This window comes from Diceros bicornis, chromosome 18 (assembly GCF_020826845.1).
Source record: "Diceros bicornis minor isolate mBicDic1 chromosome 18, mDicBic1.mat.cur, whole genome shotgun sequence".
NCBI lineage: Eukaryota > Metazoa > Chordata > Mammalia > Perissodactyla > Rhinocerotidae > Diceros > Diceros bicornis.
The window spans coordinates 41,844,417-41,866,744 of NC_080757.1; the positions used below are offsets into that span (position 1 = coordinate 41,844,417).

At 50.5% G+C, this 22,328-nt stretch overlaps 3 protein-coding genes across 8 annotated transcripts; all 3 read left to right on the plus strand.

The window, feature by feature from the left end:
- Nucleotides 1-32: 32 nt before the first annotated feature.
- PSME3 (proteasome activator subunit 3) lies at nucleotides 33-6,750 on the plus strand. Of its 2 annotated transcripts, none has more exons than XM_058561090.1 (11): nucleotides 33-265; nucleotides 934-966; nucleotides 1,087-1,149; nucleotides 1,349-1,453; nucleotides 2,368-2,416; nucleotides 3,383-3,495; nucleotides 3,728-3,796; nucleotides 3,934-4,001; nucleotides 4,101-4,155; nucleotides 4,283-4,369; nucleotides 5,013-6,750. In XM_058561090.1, exons 1-11 carry the CDS (start codon nucleotides 224-226, stop codon nucleotides 5,091-5,093), a joined length of 765 nt encoding a protein of 254 aa, XP_058417073.1. In that variant the 5' UTR covers nucleotides 33-223; the 3' UTR covers nucleotides 5,094-6,750. The 2 variants fall into 2 exon arrangements, with proteins under 2 accessions (XP_058417073.1, XP_058417074.1); XM_058561091.1 differs by lacking the exon at nucleotides 33-265 and adding an exon at nucleotides 331-831.
- A 77-nt stretch (nucleotides 6,751-6,827) lies between these two features.
- On the plus strand, nucleotides 6,828-13,868 carry AOC2 (amine oxidase copper containing 2). Of its 2 annotated transcripts, none has more exons than XM_058561074.1 (4): nucleotides 6,828-9,759; nucleotides 11,773-12,058; nucleotides 12,296-12,425; nucleotides 13,812-13,868. In XM_058561074.1, exons 1-4 carry the CDS (start codon nucleotides 8,172-8,174, stop codon nucleotides 13,821-13,823), a joined length of 2,016 nt encoding a protein of 671 aa, XP_058417057.1. In that variant the 5' UTR covers nucleotides 6,828-8,171; the 3' UTR covers nucleotides 13,824-13,868. The 2 variants fall into 2 exon arrangements, with proteins under 2 accessions (XP_058417057.1, XP_058417056.1); XM_058561073.1 differs by lacking the exon at nucleotides 13,812-13,868 and adding an exon at nucleotides 12,769-13,805.
- AOC3 (amine oxidase copper containing 3) lies at nucleotides 13,828-21,823 on the plus strand. Of its 4 annotated transcripts, none has more exons than XM_058561070.1 (5): nucleotides 13,828-13,872; nucleotides 14,251-15,710; nucleotides 17,262-17,547; nucleotides 17,936-18,065; nucleotides 20,088-21,823. In XM_058561070.1, exons 2-5 carry the CDS (start codon nucleotides 14,324-14,326, stop codon nucleotides 20,358-20,360), a joined length of 2,076 nt encoding a protein of 691 aa, XP_058417053.1. In that variant the 5' UTR covers nucleotides 13,828-13,872; nucleotides 14,251-14,323; the 3' UTR covers nucleotides 20,361-21,823. The 4 variants fall into 4 exon arrangements, with proteins under 4 accessions (XP_058417053.1, XP_058417055.1, XP_058417052.1 ...); XM_058561072.1 differs by lacking the exon at nucleotides 13,828-13,872 and having other exon boundaries at nucleotides 14,101-15,710; nucleotides 20,088-20,276; nucleotides 20,570-21,823; XM_058561071.1 differs by lacking the exon at nucleotides 13,828-13,872 and having other exon boundaries at nucleotides 14,938-14,999; nucleotides 15,176-15,710.
- The last annotated feature ends 505 nt before the right edge of the window (nucleotides 21,824-22,328 follow it).

Consider the following 22,328-nt stretch of genomic DNA (forward strand, 5'->3'; position numbering starts at 1 on the left):
CTGTGACGTAACTTCCGGCGTGAGCGGCGAAAGCCGGGAGGGCGAGCGAGAGAGCCAGCAGGCAGCGGGCGGGCGGCACGGAGGAACGGAGTCAGCAGTGAGGAAGCCAACGAGGGCGGCCGCGTCCCGAGAGCAGCCGAGATTCCTGCCGTCCCTCTGACCGTGTCCCCGGAGCCCACAGCGCCTCCGGTCTCCAGCGGAACGGACACGGCCCGGCCCGGCCATGGCCTCGTTGCTGAAGGTGGATCAGGAAGTGAAGCTCAAGGTAGCGGCACCGGTCCGGGCCTCCTTACCCCTCGCTTCGATGCCGAGCAGTCTGACCGCCTCCCCACTCCCTGGGAAGTCTTTATCTCCCTGGGGACACCAGCTCTGAGCTTCCGCTCTGCTCAGCCCAGCCCCCCACTCCCGGAGACGCCATCGGTGGAGAGGATAAAATAGGGTGGTCTTCTGTATCCCGTTTGGTGGTGGAGAGCCCCGGGGAGACCTCTGCGAACACGTGGTGGACTCAGTGCTCTAGACTAGTGACAGCTGGAAGTCCCCGAGCCTAGCAACATCGCCGCCGCCAGACGCTGCCCCTGCCCTTGGCGTCAGGCCTGCCTGATATCGTAGGCCAGGTTTGGGTGGGGGTTGGCACGTTTGTGAGGTCACACCTCCCTTAGCTACCTGTCTTTTGTCTGCTCTCAAATTCAGACACAGGGAGAGAGGGAGGGAAGACAGGTGGGTGCTGCCTTCAAAGCCCTGCTTCCCTCTCCTGAGATGGAGAAATGGATCCTCAAAAAAATAAAGTATTTGCAGTCTGGGGGCCTTTCAGCTTCTAATTATAGTTACAAGGTGAGGGAAAGACAGCCGGATTTGGGTTTCCCACTCCAGCCCTTACTTCTGTTGCCAGGTATTGACTTGCTTTTATTGAATTGCTCTCTTTGTTAATTTTAGGTTGATTCTTTCAGGGAGCGGATCACAAGTGAGGTGAGTGAAATAAATAGAAAAATGAGTGTTGGTTAATAGTTGGGACTTTCCAAAAGAAGAGATATCAGAGAGGGACCTTCCCACAATTATTAATTTAACTGTATTTCCCCTCATCTTTAGGCAGAAGACTTGGTGGCAAACTTTTTCCCAAAGAAGTTGTTAGAACTTGATAGTTTTTTGAAGGTGAGAGACCCTTTTCTTTTCCTCAAATTCCCTAATTTTTTTGGCCCTGGTCTTTCTGTCAAATGGGACAAATGATGTGTTGGTTCTGTTTTGTTTTGTACTGTAAAGCATTCTCATTTCTTGCCCTTCAAATGAAATACTTCTTTGTTCATCTTGAAAAGACTAATGTTTGTTTTGGGGGTGGGTGTCTCTCTTTCAGGAACCAATCCTAAACATCCATGACCTAACTCAGATCCACTCAGACATGAATCTCCCAGTTCCTGACCCCATTCTTCTCACCAATAGTCACGATGGACTGGACGGTGTAAGCGTCCTATATTTATCTTTGTGTCCTGAAGCAATAGGTTCTCTGTCCTCTATTTCCTGGTCAGTTTGAGCATGTGCAGAGGGGACAGTGGGATTTGAATCTGAGAACGAGGACTTTTAGAGACATGATGACTACAGTACACCCCCTTTACACCCTGACTTTCATTTCTAGCATGAGGTGAATATGCTAATACTACTCCGTGTTAGAGTGGGTTTCAAATAGGACTAATAGCTGCAGGTTCCCTCAGGTTATCTGGTCTGTCCCCCTGGCTCTAAGTAAGACTTTTCTTACCTGTTTCAATGTCTGGAGTCTTGTTATGGGGTGAGTAGTTCTTGCTATATAACTGCAGTCTCTGTCTTTGCTGTGTATCTTCAGCACCTAATCCTTATCAGTTATATATCCACATTTTCTTATAACACTGATGACACTGTATTGTCTTTTGTCTGCATTACTGTCTCATTGATAGAACTTGTAATTGTGGAAAGCAGAAACTGTCTTAATCATCTTAGTATCCCCAGCACCTAACATTGTTGCTGGTACATAGCAGATGCTCAATACATTTGTTAACTGAATATTGTGTTTCTTTGTGGAACCAGCAGATTTGTACATATTCCCTTAATTATCCGCACCCTGCATTGAATGGTTCATTTTTCCTATTGTTTATAGTATCCACCCCCTCCGCTATATGCTTACTGTGTTATATTTCTTGAAAGCTTGGTCTTCCTACTAGAGTGTAAGTTGCTTTGTGGCAAGGACCTTTTCTTAAAGCCTTGTATGTGCTTAGTAAATTGTGCGTCAATTAATAAGACAACCTGTGGGGTTGAGGAAGGGATTAAACTTGCTAAAAGGTAACTTGTGATGGGGACGTGGATGTTGAGAGCAGGCTAATTCCTGTCTTTCTGTATCCTTAGCCCACTTACAAGAAGCGAAGGTTGGATGAATGTGAAGAGGCCTTCCAAGGTAAGAGCCAACCCCTACTCCCTAGTTTGCAGGATGGATCTGGTGTTCTGCTGGCCAGGAAGCAGGATCTTATTTTATTTCCCAGTGTTAGCATTCCCAAGTTCTCATAACATGGTCATTGTTTAGCACTCTAAACCTAATTTTCCAATAAACAAGAAGGATTTGATTTAGTGTGGACTGCCAAGGGAGAGAGATTGGAGATGGCTACACACTGCAGATCTTTCACAGAAGTTCCAATTCCATGTTATTTTTTCCTCTTCAATAATGATTGGTGTATTAAATCTTTAGAGCATATTTTAATTTCCTTATTCTTCAGACCTTTGGCATACCTTGGACACTCATTTGTTAATCCATACATTCTCTGTTTTTAATTCTGTGGTGGTGTCATGGTTTGTAGATAGGGTTGTGATAGATAAAAGGCAGAAGTCAGGGGCCGGCTTGGTGGCGCAAGCGGTTAAGTGTGCGCACTCTGCTGCAGTGGCCTGGGGTGCGCCGGTTCGGATCCCGGGCGTGCACCGACGCACTGCTTGGCAAGCCATGCTGTGGTGGCATCCCATATAAAGTGGAGGAAGATGGGCACGGATGTTAGCCCAGGGCCAGTCTTTCTCAGCAAAAAAAAAAAAAACAAGACTACTTATAACAAATCTTGGGCCGGCCCCATGGCTTAGCCGTTAAGTGCGTGCACTCCGCTGCTGGCGGCCCGGGTTCGGATCCCGGGCGCGCACCGACGCACCGCTTCTCCGGCCATGCTGAGGCCACGTCCCACGTACAGCAACTAGAAGGATGTGCATCTATGACATACAACTATCTACTGGGGCTTTGGGGGAAAAAAATAAAAATTAAAAAAAAAAAAAAAAAGGCAGAGGTCATAGCATCTCACAGGTCTGGGGAAGAAGAGAGAAGGGTGGGGGATGCTGTGTCCTGCCCTCCACCCCAATCATTTGACCTTCTCCACATCCCTGCCAGGAACCAAGGTGTTTGTGATGCCTAATGGAATGCTTAAAAGCAACCAGCAGCTGGTGGACATTATTGAGAAAGTGAAACCTGAGATCCGGCTGTTGATCGAGAAATGCAACACGGTGAGGCAGGGGCTAGTGACCTATGGGCTGACCCCCAGTAGTCTGGCTTGAACTGTGAAAAATGCTGGATGTGGGGCTGGAGGCATGGCGGTGATGTGGAAGTTGGCAGGCTAAGTGTCTTGACTCCTGTGTTCCTGGCGTCTGACCCCAGCAGCATGAATTGTATACTTCATGGCTTCAGTAGAAAAGGCCAAGGTCATCATATATATATTTTGGTCCCCTCACCCTTTAGGTCAAAATGTGGGTACAGCTCCTGATTCCTAGGATAGAAGATGGGAACAACTTTGGGGTGTCCATTCAGGTAATGTGCTTGCATTACAAACTAGAGAGGGAGGTTTGGGAGATACTCTCATCTCCCCTGCTTTGGCTGTTTCCTTTTCTCTTTGATCTGCGGTAAGGTGACTTGAAAGTGACTTTTGACTCACTTGTGTTTTTCAGGAGGAGACAGTTGCAGAACTAAGAACTGTTGAGAGTGAAGCTGCATCTTATCTGGACCAGATTTCTAGGTAGGGCTGCTTGGGCTTGGCCCAGGAAATAGGGGCTGGTGAGGTGGTAAGTACTGTCCAGGGTCTCCTGCAGCTTCCTCCTCTTCTCTCTTCTTCCAGATATTATATTACAAGAGCCAAATTGGTTTCTAAAATAGCTAAATATCCCCATGTGGTAAGTAAGGGTTTCATGGTCTGAGGGTGGAAATGATAGAATAGGGAGGAGTGACTGTCAGTGGGAAAGAGCTGTCTGTTGACAGTCAGGCCTTGGGAACTAGCCTTTTCTCTGCCCCTCCTTTCAGGAGGACTATCGCCGCACTGTGACAGAGATTGATGAGAAAGAATATATCAGCCTTCGGCTCATCATATCAGAGCTAAGGAATCAATATGTAAGTAACCTTAGTCCCTGCCCACAGTTGCCCTGGCTTCTCATAGCTCTGGTGATAATTTTCTTGCCACTCTCTGGGGATCGAGATGGGAGATGGAGGTAAAATGAGAAGAGCAAATTCTACTCATGAACTGAGTGTTGAGAACTATGAAATTGAGGGTGTCTAGCTGGATGTCTCCTTTCTTTCTACCTAGATGGGAAGGAGTGCAGTGTATAGGGGTAAAGATGTGGGTCAGACAGACTCAGGTGTAGAGCCAACTCTGCCTGTAATGGTGGTCTTGGGCAAGTTGTTTAACCCGAAAGTTCAGTTTCTTCATCTCTAAAATGGAATTTATAGTCAAGTATCTACTGCACAAAGATAGTTTTTAAAAATGAACACGATAACACATTAAAGGACCTAGTGTAGTTGTTGGTATGGTAAGTGCTCAATAAATGTTAGTTGCTATTAGACGCTTGGGGCCTTGGAAATAGCCTCTTAAACCTGGTTTGGGGTGTAAGAGAGGTAGGGCAGTCACCTTGAATTCAAGTTCAGTGAGTGAGATTGGGATTATGCAAGTGATTGCTGGGGATTTGGGGGGGATCTAGTTTTCTTTGTGAGGTAGGGGTAGAACGGATGTGTGATTCCATGATCCCTCTTCTCCCAGGTCACTCTACATGACATGATCCTGAAAAATATCGAGAAGATCAAACGGCCCCGGAGCAGCAATGCAGAGACACTGTACTGAGGCCAGGGCCAGGGCCAGGGGACTCTGTGAGTCTGGCTCAAGACCGACATTGCCTTGGTTTGTTACATGACTATCGTGATGGGGAAACTGGCTGGAAATAGTAATCACACCTCTCTCTGTTTTTAGTTCGAGTCTAATGAAACTCTCATGTAGTTCTGTGACGTGTTTACCTCTTTTTTCAGGCCTCAGGAACTCTTCTATTTCCTTGCCTAATACCCTACGCCCAACCTGTTCTAATTTCTGGAGAACTGCAGGTCTGTGTGCGCAGGATGTTAGTACAAGAATACTTGTTGTTCTCTCCCCGCCACCCTCACCCCTGTGTCTTGGGCTTTGTGTTTTCTTCCTTTTGATGATTAGTTGGTTAGAAGCTGAGGAAACTGGAAGGAAAGTGCTAGGTGTTTTTTAGGAACTGGGATCAGAGGTACCAGCTCCTCTCTTCCTGAAATAAAGTTAGTATCTCTTGCCACTGTGGGGTGTTGGATCTCCCTGCCACAGTTGCCCTGGTGATGACTTAGGATTTCCCATCTACACACATCCCACCTTGAACCCGATCATGACAAGAAACACCTTAGACCTTCAGCCAAGTCCCTAGCTTCTTTAGATGTTTTTACAACTAGGATTTTCACACACAGACACACACGCACATGCCTTCCTACTATTTTACCTGACTCCCCCCCCCCCCCCCCCGCCCGCCACGAACCCTGTCATACACATGCCGTTCAGAGGGTGATAGTTGTCTTAGTCCTCAACCACTGGGGCTCATCGTCTCCTGATGTTGTAGCCCCTTGGTGCACAGAGGCTGGTGAGTTGGAGGAGAACTGAGAGATGAGAAGCAGAGGGACTCGGGAAGGCCCCATCGTCTGTGACTCAGGTCCCTTTGGACGGTATTGCAAAGGCTGGTCCTCTGATTCCTGGTTGCCTCTTCCCAGGCCAGTTGTAAATTGGGATGGGGTGTCTGCAGCTGTGAGGGCCAGATGCTGCTGCTCCTGCTGGGCTTTCCCTTTGGGGAAAATGTTTCTCTTATTTATAGTATTGTGCTTCCAGAGAAAGCAGTCACTCGTGTATATATATGTGCATGCACGCTCATGCATGTACACATTTTGTGTATGTGGAAATCTGCTGGGCAAGTCAAACCATAGAAGAGTTGCCTCCTCTATCTCTTGAATCTTCCAGAGATGTCACTTGTTACAGCTTTTGTGTTCATCCTCATCAACCTCCACTTTTTTATTCTACCACTACTGGAGAGTCAGTATCTGCAGTCAGCCTGCCGGTGACTCTCAGTGTCTGTTTCTGACTTTTATTCTTGTCCTGTCTCTGTCTTCTAACCCCCAATCATATTTCCACCTGGATGCGTCATTTTTACTCCCAGTATTCTGTAGAGAAGGAGTGAGGATGCTGTCTTCCCGTGAATAGTACTCAGTAACAAACCAATTGCATTTTAGTTGGGCAGTGCCCCCCTACCCATCCTCCAGATCCCTTCCAGCTAAAGCCCTTCCCTCCTCCCGCCACGTGTTTCTCAGTTTCCCTTTTTGTTTGTTGGATTGTTCTGCTGACCCTTCTCCTCACCCTACTACCCTTGGATCGTAATGTAAAATTCTTTTACCATGTCAAGAAATTATTAAAAATACAGGTACTTTGACCTCTTTCTAAAGCCGCAGACCCTGGTGCGATGCTCTGGTGGTTAGGGACACTCCCATACTCATGTGCCTGCACGTTGGGACACCGCCATCACATACACCTCCAGCCACCCCATTGGGTGTCTTGTTACTGATTGAGCTGCCTCTTTTCTCTGGAATAATGGAAAGACTGAGGCTTCTGTCTACCAGGAGGCAAGAGTGGGTCTTTCATTTTTGTTCAGTCTGAGTTATGTGAAAGTTAGCTGTTCCCAGACCTAAGCTGCCTTCTGTCCCTACCCTCACAAGATCTTGGTTCCTTCCTCCCCCTGCTGCAGTGATACCCATGGACCGCCAGTAGAGGCTGCTCTAGTTCTGTGTGTGGGGAATCACCTGGTTCAAGGGACACGCTACCCTGTCATTTTCTTTACCTTATACTAATTCTTTCCTCTGAATAATGTCTTAAATTTCTTGAAGAGATGCCAGGGACTCCTGGTTTTGGTTTTCAAGTGACTTGGGGGCTGTCTAGGACCCTAGCTCTCTCTGAAATAAAGTTTCTTCAACTTCCACCTTGCAAAGTAGCCTCTGGTTTCCAATGATCCCCTCATTGTCTCTGCAAAAAGAGATTTAAGATTAAGATTGAACAATGGAGGGACATCTGCTCTATTCTATTTCAGAGGTTAGTACCAGTAGCTGACAATTTTTGAATGCCTACCTTGTGTCGGGCTCTGTTAAGCACTTTGTGTGCATGATCACATTTAATCTTCATGAATCTATAGGGTAGTTTTGTCCCTTCTTTATAGGTAAGGGCACTGAGGCTCATGATAAGTAACTGCCCTGTGGTTACACAGCTTAGGAACCTGGAATTGGTATATAAATCTGATTGCTAAGCCCAGGCCCTCACCACTCCTTCTTTCTCACTGACTGCATAGAAGAGGCCCAAGACTACAAATCAAGGGCTTGGCCTTAGGCAACTTGCAAAACAGTGCATACTGCTGAACTGGGCAGTGGATCCTGGAAATATTGGTGGTGGTGCCTGCCAGGAGGTAGGAAAATGGACAGTTACAATGCCTGCATGTAGCACACAGGCCTGCATGTAGCACACAGGACTTTATTGGGCATCTGAGATTTGCATTCTTCCTCAGACCTATTCTGGATGGAAGGTAGAGTTGAGCGTTAATCCAAATGCTCTCTAATCTGGTCTAAATGATGGAAATCAGTAGGGGAGTTGACTGTGCTGGCAGTAGGTGTTCAGTGGCAGGGGAGGCTATGCACGGGGAAGTAGTGCCTTGAGCCAAACCACAGAACAGAAAGTTGGAACAGAATTATATAAATCAAAGTCAGAAATTTCCTGTCCAACCCACAGGGTGGAGTTTTCTCCATTCCTGTCCATCCTACTGAATATAAACCCTGATTTCATGTGGAAGGAGCAGCTGGTAAGACTCATTTCAGCTCAGCATTCACCATGAATCTCAAGGTAGTCCTTGTGTTCCTGGCACTGTCCCTCATTACCATCTTTGCCCTGGCCTATGTCTTGCTGACCAGCCAAGGTGGCTCCAGCCAGCCTCCTCGCTGCCCCTCTGTATCCCACAGTGCCCAGCCTTGGACACACCCTGGCCAGAGCCAGCTGTTTGCCGACCTGAGCCGAGAGGAGCTGAAGGCTGTGATGAGCTTTCTGACCCAGCAGCTGGGGCCAGGCCTGGTGGATGCAGCCCAGGCCCGCCCCTCGGACAACTGCATCTTCTCGGTGGAGCTGCAGCTGCCCCCCAAGGCTGCAGCCCTGGCCCACCTGGACAGGGGGAGTCCCCCACCTGCCCGGGAAGCACTGGCCATCGTCTTCTTTGGTGGACAACCCCAGCCCAACGTGAGTGAGCTGGTGGTGGGACCGCTGCCGCACCCCTCCTACATGCGGGATGTGACAGTGGAACGTCATGGGGGCCCCCTGCCCTATCACCGACGCCCCATGCTGGGAACTGAGTTTGCCCAGATGGCGAAACATTTGAAAGAGGTGGAGCTACCCAAGGCACCAGTCTTCCTGGCTTCTGTCTTCAACTACAATGGCTCCACTTTGGCATTTCTGCATGCCACCCCTGGGGGCTTTCGCTCAGGGGACCGTGCTACCTGGATAGCTGTCTACCATAACATCTCAGGTGTTGGGATTTTCCTTCACCCAGTGGGGCTGGAGCTGCTGCTGGACCACAGGGCCCTGGACCCTGCCCACTGGGCTGTCCAGCAGGTCTTCTACCTTGGGCACTACTATGCGGACTTGAGCCAGTTGGAATGGGAGTTTAAGGCTGGCCGGCTGGAAGTGGTTAGAGTTCCTCTACCCCTGCCAAATGGGGCTTCATCCCTGAGGTCCCGGATCTCCCCAGGTCCTCTTCCCCCTCTTCAGTTCTCACCACAGGGCTCCCGATATAGTGTACAAGGGAACCTGGTGGTATCCTCTCTCTGGACATTTACCTTTGGCCATGGAGTGTTCAGCGGCATGAGGATTTTTGATATTCGGTTCAAGGGCGAGCGGGTGGCCTATGAAGTCAGTGTCCAGGAGTGTCTGTCTGTCTATGGTGCCGATTCACCCAAGACAATGATGACCCGATATTTGGATAGCAGCTATGGACTTGGCAGTCACAGCCGGGGCTTGGTGCGAGGAGTGGACTGCCCCTATCAGTCTACAATGGTGGACATCCACATATTAGTGGGCAAAGGGGCAGTCCAGCTGCTCCCGGGGGCTGTGTGTGTGTTTGAGGAGGCCCAAGGACTACCCCTTCGAAGGCACCACAATCACATTGAGAGTCATTTTTATGGTGGTTTGGCTGGCTCAGCCCTTGTAGTGAGGTCTGTGTCATCTGTAGGCAACTATGACTACATTTGGGACTTTGTATTGCACCCAAATGGGGCGCTTGAAGGGCGGGTCCATGCCACGGGGTATATCAACACAGCTTTCCTGAGTGGGGGAGAGGAAAGCCTCCTCTTTGGGAACCGTGTGGGGGAACGAGTGCTGGGGGCAGTGCACACACATGCCTTCCACTTCAAACTGGACCTGGATGTGGCAGGTGAGTGCTCAGGGGATGCGGATTGAGAGTTGGGGTGGGGCAGAGGGAAGGGAGACCCCCAAATCAAGCTGGAAGAGGCAGGAGAGTGGCATTCCAGCACCACAATTTATTGTGGTAACAGCAGGGACTACTGATTTGAGTGTTCAACTGCAATCAGCCTGAAATACTGGGCTCACTGGGTATCTGGCAAAAGGTAGAGAGAGCTCCCCCACCCAGCCTCGATTACCCAGCCTCTCTGACTTGGTGTGATTGTGAAACTAGTTTAAATGTAATGCCTGTGCCTGGCTGGTTGGCCTTGAGTGACTCTATGGGTGGTGAATTTGCGTTGTCTGCAGCTGGATGGGGCCGGAGTTGGGGCTCTCTCAAGTTCCTCCTAACTAATTCTGGGGTCAGTGGAGGTGGAGAAAGCAGGGGCCTGAGCAGATGTAGGAAGCGTGTGTCTAAAGAGGCTTCAGAGTAGAGGTGGTCCTGGGGCGTGAGAAGGGGGGCTATTAGCTGGGGGTTGTACCACAGGATTTCAGGCAACTGGGGATATGAGATAGTGGCCTCATGCTCCTGAGGCGGGCCATCTCATTCTTGCCAGCATGTGTCATCACAATGGGCTCTCTGGTGACACGGCAGGCGTGCAGTAGGCTTGCTCCCAGTGTCGAAAGGGATTTCTCAAGTAGGGCTCAGATCACAAAGAGGACTTGCTGCTCCTGGCAGATTTTTGTTGAGGACAGAAAATGACTAACTTACCAAATCACAGACTGTGAGACCCTGAAAGAAAATTAGAAATCCACCAGACCCACTCTCTTTTACAGTTAGGGAAACTAAGGAGGATAGGAGGAGATGGGATAGGAAGTGACTGCCCAAGTATAATGCACTGTAACTAAGCACATTTCTTATGAAACGTTTTCTTATCCTCGAGTATAAAGACATGGGTGTGTGTGTGGTGTGGGCATAGAGGGGAGGGAGAACTGAGAAAATGCATGATTGAAATGAGCATATTAACTAGATTATTCATTAACATATTTGGGATATGACTATTTTCTGACTTGAAGTTTCTCTTCAGCATTTTTGGCATTCAAGAGCCTTGTCTTGGGAAGTAAAATCGAGTAACATTTGTTAGATCCCTAGAGTGTGCAGCGCAGGCCAGTGCTGTGGGCCAGAGAGGCTGTGCCAGGCCCCTGCACACAGGACAATAACTGGCAGAGGCACTGGCCTCAGTAGAGCGCCTCCCTGTGCCAGGTGCCTTCATATAGGCCATATTTAAAGGAACTAACAGTCCAAACCTGCAGAAAGAAAGGGTATATGATCAATGCTGGGTGGGATGCTGAGTGCAGGTTATGAATGCAGTAGAGTTCCAGGGAGCTCCCAGACAGTTTAAAAGATACAAATCTCACTTCCAAAAAAGACAGAAAGTGGTCCCCACCTTGTTGAGAGAGAAAGGAGAGTCTCAGAGCTGGGAGGAATGTGCAGGGCACCGTGGAAGGGGATTGGGTTTTTCTGGCCACCTTCTCCAAAAATATCCCTTTCATGGTTACAAGAATGTTAGCAGCCACTTGCATGTGCTTTTCCATTTACAGAGCTAAGTCACAGAACAGCTTTTATTATGCCCAGTGTAGAGATTCAGAAAGAATCAGAAGCTAAGAATTGGTCCAAGGTCTGTTGGGTAGACCAGTGCTAATAGAACTGTCTGCAATGTTGGAAATTTCTGTATCTGCATTGTCCAGTCCGTTAACCATCAGCCACATGTAGCTGTTGAGCACTTGAGATGTGGCTGGTGTGACTGAGGAAGTGAATTTTTAGTTTAAATGGAAATAGCCACTTCTGACTGACAGTAACCATATTGAACAGGGCAGGTCTGAAGAAGATGGGCTAGCGCTCGAATCCAGACCTGCCTCCCAGTACAGGGTGCTCTCTGGTGAGCTCTGCTGCCCTTTGTTAGGGCAGTGCAGTGGGCATGGTGGGGAAGATGAGAGACCTTTCTCACCTGGTATGGAACTCCTCTCCCTCCCCTCACCCTGGCAGGGCTGAAAAACTGGGTGGTAGCTGAAGACGTGGTGTTTAAACCTGTGGCAGCCCCTTGGAGTCCGGAGCACCAACTGCAGCGCCCACAGCTGACTCGGCAGGTCCTGGGAAGGGAGGACCTGACAGCTTTTTCCTTGCAAAGCCCCCTTCCCCGCTATCTTTACTTGGCTAGCAACCAGACTAATGCCTGGGGTCACCAGCGCGGGTATCGAATCCAGATCCACAGCCCCCTCGGCATACACATGCCCCTGGAGAGCGACATGGAGAGGGCCCTCAGCTGGGGGAGGTGAGGAGGGCCCTGGGCACTGGGTGGTAGGGAAGGACGGGTCCCCTTCCCCTTCCCAGCTCTTGGACACCCGAACTCACTACCCTTGGCTTACCGTTCACCCCTGTACCTCCTCTCAGATCTAAGTAGATATGGGATGGGGAATGGTCTCACACAGAATCTGATTGAGAGGACTTCTGGGCTGGTAAGGGCCATTGACATTTTCTGACACCACCTTCCTACAACGTTCCTGGTCAGATACCAGCTCGTGGTGACCCGGAGGAAGGAGGAGGAGTCACAGAGCAGCAGCATCTATTACCAGAATGACATCTGGACACCCACTATGGCCTTTGCTGACTTCATCAACAATGAGACCCTCTTAGGAGAGGTTGGTAGCCCTAGGGGCAGGGGAGAGAGGCTCCTCTGAGCCTGGTGTCTCGGCTGCCCAGCCCCTGGCTGTAGGTTAGAGGGAATGGTAGGTTTCCAGTTCTCAGATTCAGGGGCCAAGGAGTTCTCTGATGACCACCGTGGGTCTTCCTTCCTGGAGTGTGATTAGCCCTGGGACATTAACCACCCTACAGCTTCTCACATGGATCACCATGCCTGTTTTGTGGGCCTGGGGCTGGGCGGAGGTGGAAGCAGGGCCAAGGCTGGAGATTTGGAATTGTGGCTGAAGGGTGGTTCTCTGGGTGTGGCCTCCCAAGTCCTCCAGCTTCTCCCTCTTCCTGCAGGACCTGGTGGCTTGGGTTACAGCCAGCTTCTTGCACATCCCCCACGCTGAGGATGTCCCCAACACAGTGACTGTGGGGAACAGAGTTGGCTTCTTGCTCCGACCCTATAACTTCTTTGATGAAGACCCCTCCATCTTCTCCCCTGGCAGCATCTACTTTGAGAAGGGCCAGGATGTTGGGCTCTGCAGTGTCAACCCTGTGGCCTGCATCCCTCACCTGGTAGCCTGTGTCCCGGACCTGCCCCCTTTCTCTTACCAGGACTTTTAGCCCTGAGGTTTTGGTGGGACATGGAGTAGGGATGCTGGGGCATATGTACCTTCCTCTCTGTTCCCACTTCCTGCTCCCCTGACTCCCAGCCTCTTAATGTTTCTTAGGAAACAGCCTTCTCCCACAATAAACCCTCATATATCCTTTCAGTTAATTCTTATTTCCAGTTCATTTTTTTTAAATGATGAATTTACACAGATGATATTATTATTAAAATATTCAAACAGCACCACAAATCCTACCAATTAGAAATAGCTAGTGTTCACATTTAATGAATGTTATACAAGACATTTCTTTATGCACATGCATTGAAATGGAAGAAGAGAATTTTGTAAAAACTGATGGTATGTGCAATTTATAATAAAAATATTACAAGATTTTTACTTGAATTTCTTCTATATGACTAGTATCTAGAACCCCCCCAGAGAATATTGAGGACTCTGGCCAAGGAAATTAGCAATAGAAGAGAGAGGGCAAGGGGGACAGACCTGGCCAAGGAATGCTGTTTGGGAAGCTCAAGGGCTGGGGGTGGGGATTTCCTTGGAAGGAGAATAACAGTTCCAAGTTACAGGAAAGGGAACATCTGGCCCTGGGAAGGTGGGGGCTGGGCAAGAAGCGGGGCTGAGGGGGATGAGGAGCCGCTCTGCACAAATCCACTCTGCACAACCCCAGCTCCTTGCTGGTGCTGCACTTCCGTGCTCAGGCTGGCCAGCTGTATTATCTTGAAACCGGCCGCCCCCCCGCCCCCTACTTCCTCTTACCCCCGCTCTCCCCAGCTCCAGCGCTGACCCAGAGAGCAGAGTCTGATTTGGAGCCTGGAGGACAAAGCCATGTAAGGTCTGTGGAAATCACTGCTGCCCTGCTTCAGACCCGCCCCCCAACTCTGGCCCGCCCTGCCCATCTCCCCAGCCTTCTCTGTCCTTCCCACCCTCAGTCTCCTATGCGTCTGAATACTGGGAACCTCAGCCAGAGTCCAGGATCCCCCAATATAGGAACCAAGAGAGACCCTCTTCTGCTGGTCTGAGAATACAAGTCTCCACTCTGGTTCATCCTCTGTCCATCTGTTCATGGGACAATGAACCAGAAGACCACCCTGGTGCTCCTCGCTCTGGCTGTCATCACCATCTTTGCCTTGGTGTGTGTCTTGCTAGCTGGCAGGGGAAGAGATGGGGGTGAACCCAGCCTGCCTCTCCCCTGCCCCTCCATATCTCCCAGTGCCCAGCCCTGGACACACCCTGGCCAGAGCGAGCTGTTTGCCGACCTGAGCCCAGAGGAGCTGACGGCCGTGATGAGCTTTCTGGCCCAGCAGCTGGGGCCAGACCTGGTGGATGCAGCCCAGGCCCGCCCCTCGGACAACTGCATCTTCTCGGTGGAGCTGCAGCTGCCCCCCAAGGCTGCAGCCCTGGCCCACCTGGACAGGGGGAGGCCCCCACCTGCCCGGGAAGCACTGGCCATCGTCTTCTTTGGTGGACAACCCCAGCCCAACGTGAGTGAGCTGGTGGTGGGACCGCTGCCGCACCCCTCCTACATGCGGGATGTGACAGTGGAGCGTCACGGGGGCCCCCTGCCCTATCACCGACGCCCCATGCTGATCCGAGAGTACCTCGACATAGACCAGATGATCTTCAACAGAGAGCTGCCCCAGGCTGCTGGTGTCCTCCACCACTGTTGCTTCTACAAACACCAAGGATGGAACCTGGTGACAATGACCACAGCCCCCAGTGGTTTGCAATCAGGAGATCGGGCCACCTGGTTTGGCCTCTACTACAACATCTCAGGGGCTGGGTTTTACCTGCACCCCGTGGGGTTGGAGCTGCTGGTAGACCACAAGGCTCTGGACCCTGTGCACTGGACCATCCAGAAGGTGTTCTTTCAAGGCCGCTACTATGAGAGTCTGGCCCAGCTGGAGGACAAGTTTGAGGCTGGCCTGGTGAATGTGGTGGTGATCCCAGACAATGGCACAGGTGGGTCCTGGTCCCTGAAGTCCCAGGTGCCCCCAGGTCCAGCTCCCCCTCTGCAAGTCCATCCCCAGGGTCCCCGATTCAGTGTCCAGGGGACCCGAGTGGCCTCCTCGTTGTGGACTTTCTCCTTTGGCCTGGGAGCTTACAGTGGCCCAAGGATCTTTGACATCCGCTTCCAGGATGAACGACTGGCTTATGAGATCAGCGTCCAAGAGGCCTTGGCCGTCTATGGTGGAAATACCCCAGGAGCAATGATGACCCGATATATTGATGGCAGCTTTGGCATGGGCAAGTACTCCACACCCCTGACGCGTGGGGTGGACTGCCCCTACCTGGCCACCTACGTGGACTGGCACTTCCTTTTGGAGTCCCAATCCCCCAAGACAATACATGATGCCTTTTGTGTGTTTGAACAGAACCTGGGCCTCCCCCTGAGGCGACACCACTCAGATTTCAACTCCTACTATTTTGGGGGCCTTGCAGAGACAGTGCTGGTCGTCAGATCTGTGTCCACCTTGCTCAACTATGATTATGTGTGGGATATGGTCTTCCACCCCAATGGGGCCATAGAAGTCAAATTCCATGCCACGGGCTATATCAGCTCAGCGTTCCTCTTTGGTGCTGGCCGAAGGTTCGGGAACCAGGTTAGGGAGCACACGCTGGGCACTGTCCACACCCACAGCGCCCACTTCAAGGTGGATCTGGATGTAGGAGGTAAGTCATCCTGGCGGGGGCAAGGATTCCAGAAGAGGAGCCTGAAGAGTTGTCTCAATTTGCTTTGGGTTTTGTGGAGGTCATCCAGGAAAGGAAGATTTGAGCATGAGTCTGCGGTTTTGGAGTTGCGTGCTTCCTCCTTTGCTGGATGGGAGAGAGTTGGCTGCTGAATTTTGTTTGGATCTTAGCTCACTGGCTGGGTGCACAGCTGCCACCCTCCCTTCACGTGACTTGTCAGAAGATCTTGGGAAATGGCAAAGCTCAGGGAGGAGGCAGGATCAGGATTGGGGCTAACAATCCCCATTGCCCTCTTCCGTCCCTTGCACTTACTTATATGGGCCCCACAGCACGGAGGCAGCCATTTGTCTTTCAGCTCGTTTCTCTGTGTCTGGCCTGTGGTGCTGGTATTTGGGAGGATCCGACTGCATTCTGCAAGTCCCTGGCACATGCAGGGCAGTCACAGAGCACCGCAGTCTGTACATTTCTTTGGGAGATGGACCCTCCTCCTTCCTGATTTTCCATCTCTCTCTGGGCACAATACACTTAAGTGCAAGGAGTAGAATGGATACCGTGGAACATTCTGGGTAGTTCCTGGAGTTGGTGGTCACAGAAAGAGCCAAGGCTACAAGATGTCTTGGAGTCTTTGTTTCTTCACTTTCCTTCCCCACATTGAGTTGAACACTGGATTTTTTCTGTTCTGCCTCTGAAATACCTCAAACCCCTCCCCAGACCCCGCCGCCATGCCCTGGTTGGTGCCACTTCTTGCTCTGCTGCTTCCACTCTGCTTACTTTTAGAACCAGGGTCCACGCTGCACCCAGAGGGACCTACCAGCCAGGCCAGCATGCTCCCTCATGTAGCTCCCATTTTCCCCATCACCTATAGGATACTGTCTGCGAAAGAGCCTACAAGGCCCTTCCCTTCAGAGCGCAGCGCCCACCCATTTTCAGATTCTTCCCTGAGGGCTGCTTTAGCCACACTCACACCCTCCCTGTCTGTGGACATGCGCACCACGTGTTACAGTCAGGCTGCTTTGCTTTTGCTCAGGTTTTGCCCCTGCCTAGAATGCCCTGCCATGTCATCTCTGCTGGTGACATCCTCTAAGGCCAGGCTGAAAAGTTGCCCCCTTTCAGGCAGGCTGAAAAGGAAGGCCCCCTTTTCCTGCCTGCACCTGTATTCCTATAACCTGGACCCTTGAATGTGCTCCTCTTACATTGCAGGCCAGTCAGGGCTTTGCCTTCTGTGTCCTCTGTGAGAGCAGGAGGGGAAGGATGCTGTTTCATTCATCTGTGTGTCCCCAGGGCCAAGCACAGTCCTGTCTGCTAATGAGTATGAAAGGAAGAATGAATGAAATCCTTGAAGAAATATTTTATGGGTCAACAGCTTTGGCTGGAAGATTGGGGGTATCTTGGGGAGAGGGGAGAGAGGCAGGGGACGCACTCAGTTCTGGGTTTCTCTTTGGCCCCCACTCTGAAGTCAAGGGGGGCAGAGCACTGCATGACCAGCCGTCCCTCCCACCCTTCCCCCTACCCACCTCCACCTCACCCCAACAGGACTGGAGAACTGGGTCTGGGCTGAGGACACGGCCTTTGTCCCCACCGCGGTACCCTGGAGCCCTGAGCACCAGATACAGAGGATGCAGGTGACCCGGAAGCTGCTGGAGACAGAGGAGCAGGCCGCCTTCCCCCTGGGAGGCACCCACCCTCGCTACCTGTACCTGGCCAGTAACCACAGCAACAAGTGGGGTCACCCGAGGGGCTACCGCATCCAGACGCTCAGCTTTGCTGGGGAGCCGTTGCCCCAGAGCAGCTCCATGGAGAGAGCCTTGAGCTGGGGGAGGTGAGTGGTGGTGTGTCAGAGGCTGCGGGAGATGAGAATGAGAAGGGAGCATTGAGAGGGCCAATTGGGAACTGTGAGGTGAGGTAAGAGTTTGGAAGGATTTCCTGGTTATCAAAAGGCACACAGTGGGCACATGGTCCGCCGGGGGAACTAAAGCCCAGGTATGAGAATTCTTTTCTCTTTTGGATGGGGGAGGGGCCATGCTATGAAATGGCAGGAAGATGAACAGGAGGACCTGGAAAGGTGTTGGGCGACCCACCTGATGACATCAGAGTCACTGTGTAAATGAGACAAGAAAACTGAGGTCCCTGAGCTCAGCTCCCTTCCATCATAATGAGGCAGTAGGATGGGGTTAGTGACCATAGAGGCCTGAGCAGTGCCTCCCTAGGTACCAACTGGCCGTGACCCGGCGGAAGGAGGAGGAACCCAGTAGCACCAGCATCTACAATCAGAATGACCCTTGGACCCCCACTGTGGATTTCACTGACTTCATCAACAATGAGACCATTGCTGGAAAGGTCAGTTGACCATGGGAGGGCCAAGGGAGGGAGGTGGGGGACACAAAGATGAGCCCCACCTTCTCTTCTTTCTTTCTTTTTTTTTTTTTTTTTCCTTGAGGAGGATTCGCCCTGAGCTAGCAGCCGTGCCAGTCCTCCTCTATTTGGTATGTGGGTCACTGCCACAGCATGGCCGCCACTGAGTGGTGTAGGTCTGTACCCAGGAACTGAGCCCAGGCCACCAAAGTGGAGCGCACCAAACTTGACTACTAGGCCATGGGGCCAGCCCCTCTTTCTTCTTCTTCTTTTTTTTTTTTTGTGAGGAAGATTGGCCCTGAGCTAACATCTGCCAATCCTCCTCTTTTTACTGAGGAAGATTGGCCCTGGGCCAACATCCTTGCCCATCTTCCTTTACTTTATATGGGACACCGCCACAGCATGGCTTGACAAGCGGTGCATCAGTGCGCGCCTGAGATCCTAACCGGCGAAACCCGGGCCGCCGCAGCGGAGCGCATGCACTTAACTGCTTGTGCCACCGGGCCGGCCCATCTTTCTTCTTTTTTAATTGAAGTATAGTTGACATACAATATTACGTTAGTTTCAGGTGTGCAAAATAGTCATTTGACATTTGATATACATTACAAAATGATCACCATAAGTCTAGTAACCATCTGTCACCATACAAAGTTATTACAATATTATTGACTGTATTCCCTTTGCTGTATATTACATCTCCATGACTTATTTATTTTATAACCAGAAGTTTGTACCTCTTAATCCCTTTCACCTATTTTGCCCATCCCCTCCCTCCCCTCTAGCAACCACCAGTTTGTTCTTTGTATCTATGAGTCTGTTTCTGTTTTGTTTCGTTTGTTTGTTTGTTTTGGTTTTTAGATTCCACATATAAGTGAAATCATACGATATTTGTCTTTCTCTGTCTGACTTATTCCACTTAGCATAATACCCTCTAGGTCCATCCATGTTGTCGGAAACGGCAAGATTCCATTCTTTTTTATGGCTGAGGAGTATGCCATTGTGTGTATATATATATCTTGTATTTTTTTTTTTAATTTTATTTATTTATTTTTCCCCCAAAGCCCCAGTAGATAGTTGTACGGCATAGTTGCACATCCTTCTAGTTGCTGTATGTGGGACGCGGCCTCAGCATGGCCGGAGAAGCGGTGCGTCAGTGCGTGCCCAGGATCCGAACCTGGGCCGCCAGCAGCAGAGCGCGCGCACTTAACCGCTAAGCCACGGGGCTGGCCCTATATATCTTCTTTATCCGTTCATCTATTGGTGGACACTTAGGTTGCTTCCATGAGCCCCACCCTTCTCTTAGGGGTCCCTGAAAACCATCTGGTCTCCTCAGGGGTGGAGCTGATTCCAGCCTCCTATACTTTTGTGGGTCTGATCATTACCTCTTGAGGGAATCATCTCAAGCTGGGAGTTCACATGCAGACTCTGGCTAAGGCCCTGGCCTATCCTCAAGACTCTACAGCCATCTAAATCTCAGCTTCATGGACTGAGTCCTTTTTGAGCCCCAGGACTCAAAGAGGGCTGGAAGTCACCAGGGAAGACCACATCACTTGTATCTAAAACTTTTCCCATTCCTGGCTTGACCACTAAAGGAGTAATATCTGAATGTTGGCCTTTTCTGCCTCCCAAATGCTGATCTTCCCTCCTCCATCCTCCTTCCTTCAGCTATAGTTTGGGAACACTCCAAGAGTTATGGGGAGAGGAGCTGAAGTAGCCTGTGGGTGTCATCATTCCTCTGAGGGTGGGTAGGTTGATAGCGATGTGATGGGAAATGTCAGAGATGGAGGACACAGGCTGGGACAGGGAGGCAGGTGTTGCTCCAAATATGAAATTGACTATTTGTGCTTTGACTTCTGGACCAGTAGGAAAAAAATGTTTAAAGACTTAAAATCCTTTTGAGGGAAGGTGGGCTGGCAAGGCAAATCCTTACACACAAGGCTACTGTGGGAGGCAGGCGTGTCCTTAGCAAAGCCAGGCCTCATGATCCTCTTTCTTCTCCCCTGCTAGGACTTGGTGGCCTGGGTGACGGCTGGTTTCTTGCACATCCCACATGCAGAGGACATTCCCAACACGGTGACTGTGGGGAACGGTGTGGGCTTCTTCCTCCGACCCTACAACTTCTTTGACCAGGACCCCTCCTTCGATTCTGCTGACTCCATCTACTTCCATAAGGGCCAGGATGCTGGGTCCTGTGAGGTCAACCCCCTAGCTTGCCTCTCCCAGACTGATTGTGCCCTCAAACTCCCTGCCTACTCCCATGGGGGCTTCTCTCACAACTAGGTGGTCCCTGGGAGGGGGAATGTGGCCATAGGCCCCAGGGCCAGGGTCTGTGGGGAGGGGAAGCAGTGGGCACTGGGTCAGGCAACCTGGTGCCCACTTCTCCTCCATCACACCCCTGAGGTCCCTGTCCTCACCTTCCCCCAAGGTCCTCTCTCTCCCATCTCCCTCCCTTGCATCCCTTTCTCTTCTGGGAACATCCTGAGCCTGAGATGCCTGACGCAGGGGGAACTCAGCTTGTTGATCCCAGACCTGCTGGATTCCCATCACAGGAAGAAGAATGACCAGACAGGAGTCTGGACTGATGGCCAAGCTTTTCCCCAAAAGACTCCCTGTTTTTTGTGTTTTGGGTTTTTTGCTTTCTGGCTTTCCCAAATCTTTTTAGGCCATCTCCAGGTCTCTCTTGGGCCTCCCCAATCCCTCTCTTGGGAGGTGAGGATGGGGGCTCCGCAATGGGGATAGTTCTCTAGAGACCCCAGGGTGGGGTTCCTTCCAGGTCTATGTATCCACCAATGGGTGAAGGGGCTTCTTGGCCCGCATTCCCTCTCATCCAAGTCCTCCTCCTTCTCTCCCTCTTCTTTCCTCTTGCCTACCACCTTCTCCTCCTGTTTCTACCTGTTCTTCTGTCCTGGGATTTCCCTCCCAGCTCTGATGGGATGTTCCTCTGCCCCATGCTCCCCTAGCCCTCATTTCTCAACTTCAGTCTCCTCTCCTTGCCATAGGCCTCTGGAAGTCTCAAAATGCAAGGGATATCTGGTTTGAGAGGACAATACCTCTCTGTCCCCTTGTGTCTGTCACATATGTGAAGTAGGAGTTGCCCCCACCCCCATGCTGGGGAGGGTGTGCACTCTTTGCCCATTTGTATAGTCTGCCTTGTGTTCTCTGGCAGGGCATGGTCACAGAGACAGCAGCAGCTCAAGTTAGCATTTTAGGTGGATTTGTGGGTGCAATGGTAATGAGGAGTGGTCATTTTGTGCCAGGGCTGTGTGTGACCAGTGACCTCTGTACTCTGCAGCAGCCAACATGGGAGGCTGGGTGGGCACCAAGAGTGAGAAACAGGAAGACCCAGGCACTCCAGTGAGTGGCCAGGGGCTGTCCAATCACTTGTGGGCATGCAAATGAGCCAGGGCCATTGGGGAGCAGGGCCTCCCACCACACTGTCCCTCCAGGGGTCTGGATTAGGGGTGAGTATACAAACAGCAAGAGTTTGAAAACAACAGAAACGTCTTTCCCTAGAGGACTGGTTAAATAAGTTCTGATACAGCCTTACAGTGCCATACTATGCAGCTATAAAAATAATTATATCTCTTTATATATTAATAGGGAATATCTTCCAATGAAAAAGGCAAGGCACAGAAGTGTGTATGGTGCACTTCCCATTTGTGTTTTAGGAGGGAGGAGAATATAAATAGATATTTGCTTATATATGCATATTCAGAAGAAACGTGTAACACTGGTTGCCTCTGGGGAGGAGAACTCGGAGGTTGGGGGTAGGGGAGGGAGGAGGGGACTTAGCACTGTATATACCCTTTTGTACATTTTGAATTTTGAAGCATATGACTGTATTACTTATTCAAAATAAATAATAAATGGGCCCAAAGAGGACCTGACTTTTGTTTTTTTAACTGACATGTCTTTTAGGAAGAGGTCGGGGTAGAGGGAGGGTAAAATGAGTTAAGGGATGGGCCCAGGGACTCAATTTTCTCAAGTTTTTAAGACCCAGAGAAATGAGTGTGGCCTCTGGTAACTCCTTTGCCTTCTCTTGCTTGTACAGTGGTCCCTTGGCATCTGCAGAGTATCGGTTCCAGGACCCCCGTGGATGCTCAAGTCCTTTGTATAAAATGGTATAGTGTTTGCATATAACCTACACACATCCTCCTGTATACTTTAAATCATCTCTAGATTATTTATAATACCTAATACAATGTAAGTGCTAAGTAAATAGTTGTTATACTGTAGTGTTTAGGGAAT

Excerpts from the sequence above, each read along its gene's own strand:
- AOC2 (XM_058561073.1), top strand. The coding sequence starts at position 8,172 with ATGAATCTCAAGGTAGTCCTTGTGTTCCTGGCACTGTCCCTCATTACC. Across the intron at positions 12,059-12,295 it reads AGGGCCCTCAGCTGGGGGAG|ATACCAGCTCGTGGTGACCC; the intron begins GTGAGGAGGGCC and ends GTTCCTGGTCAG. Across the intron at positions 12,426-12,768 it reads ATGAGACCCTCTTAGGAGAG|GACCTGGTGGCTTGGGTTAC; the intron begins GTTGGTAGCCCT and ends CTCTTCCTGCAG.
- AOC3 (XM_058561069.1), top strand. The coding sequence starts at position 14,111 with ATGAACCAGAAGACCACCCTGGTGCTCCTCGCTCTGGCTGTCATCACC. Across the intron at positions 15,711-17,261 it reads GGTGGATCTGGATGTAGGAG|GACTGGAGAACTGGGTCTGG; the intron begins GTAAGTCATCCT and ends TCACCCCAACAG. Across the intron at positions 18,066-20,087 it reads ATGAGACCATTGCTGGAAAG|GACTTGGTGGCCTGGGTGAC; the intron begins GTCAGTTGACCA and ends CTCCCCTGCTAG.
- PSME3 (XM_058561091.1), top strand. The coding sequence starts at position 757 with ATGGAGAAATGGATCCTCAAAAAAATAAAGTATTTGCAGTCTGGGGGC. Across the intron at positions 832-933 it reads CTTCTAATTATAGTTACAAG|GTTGATTCTTTCAGGGAGCG; the intron begins GTGAGGGAAAGA and ends TGTTAATTTTAG. Across the intron at positions 967-1,086 it reads GGGAGCGGATCACAAGTGAG|GCAGAAGACTTGGTGGCAAA; the intron begins GTGAGTGAAATA and ends CCTCATCTTTAG.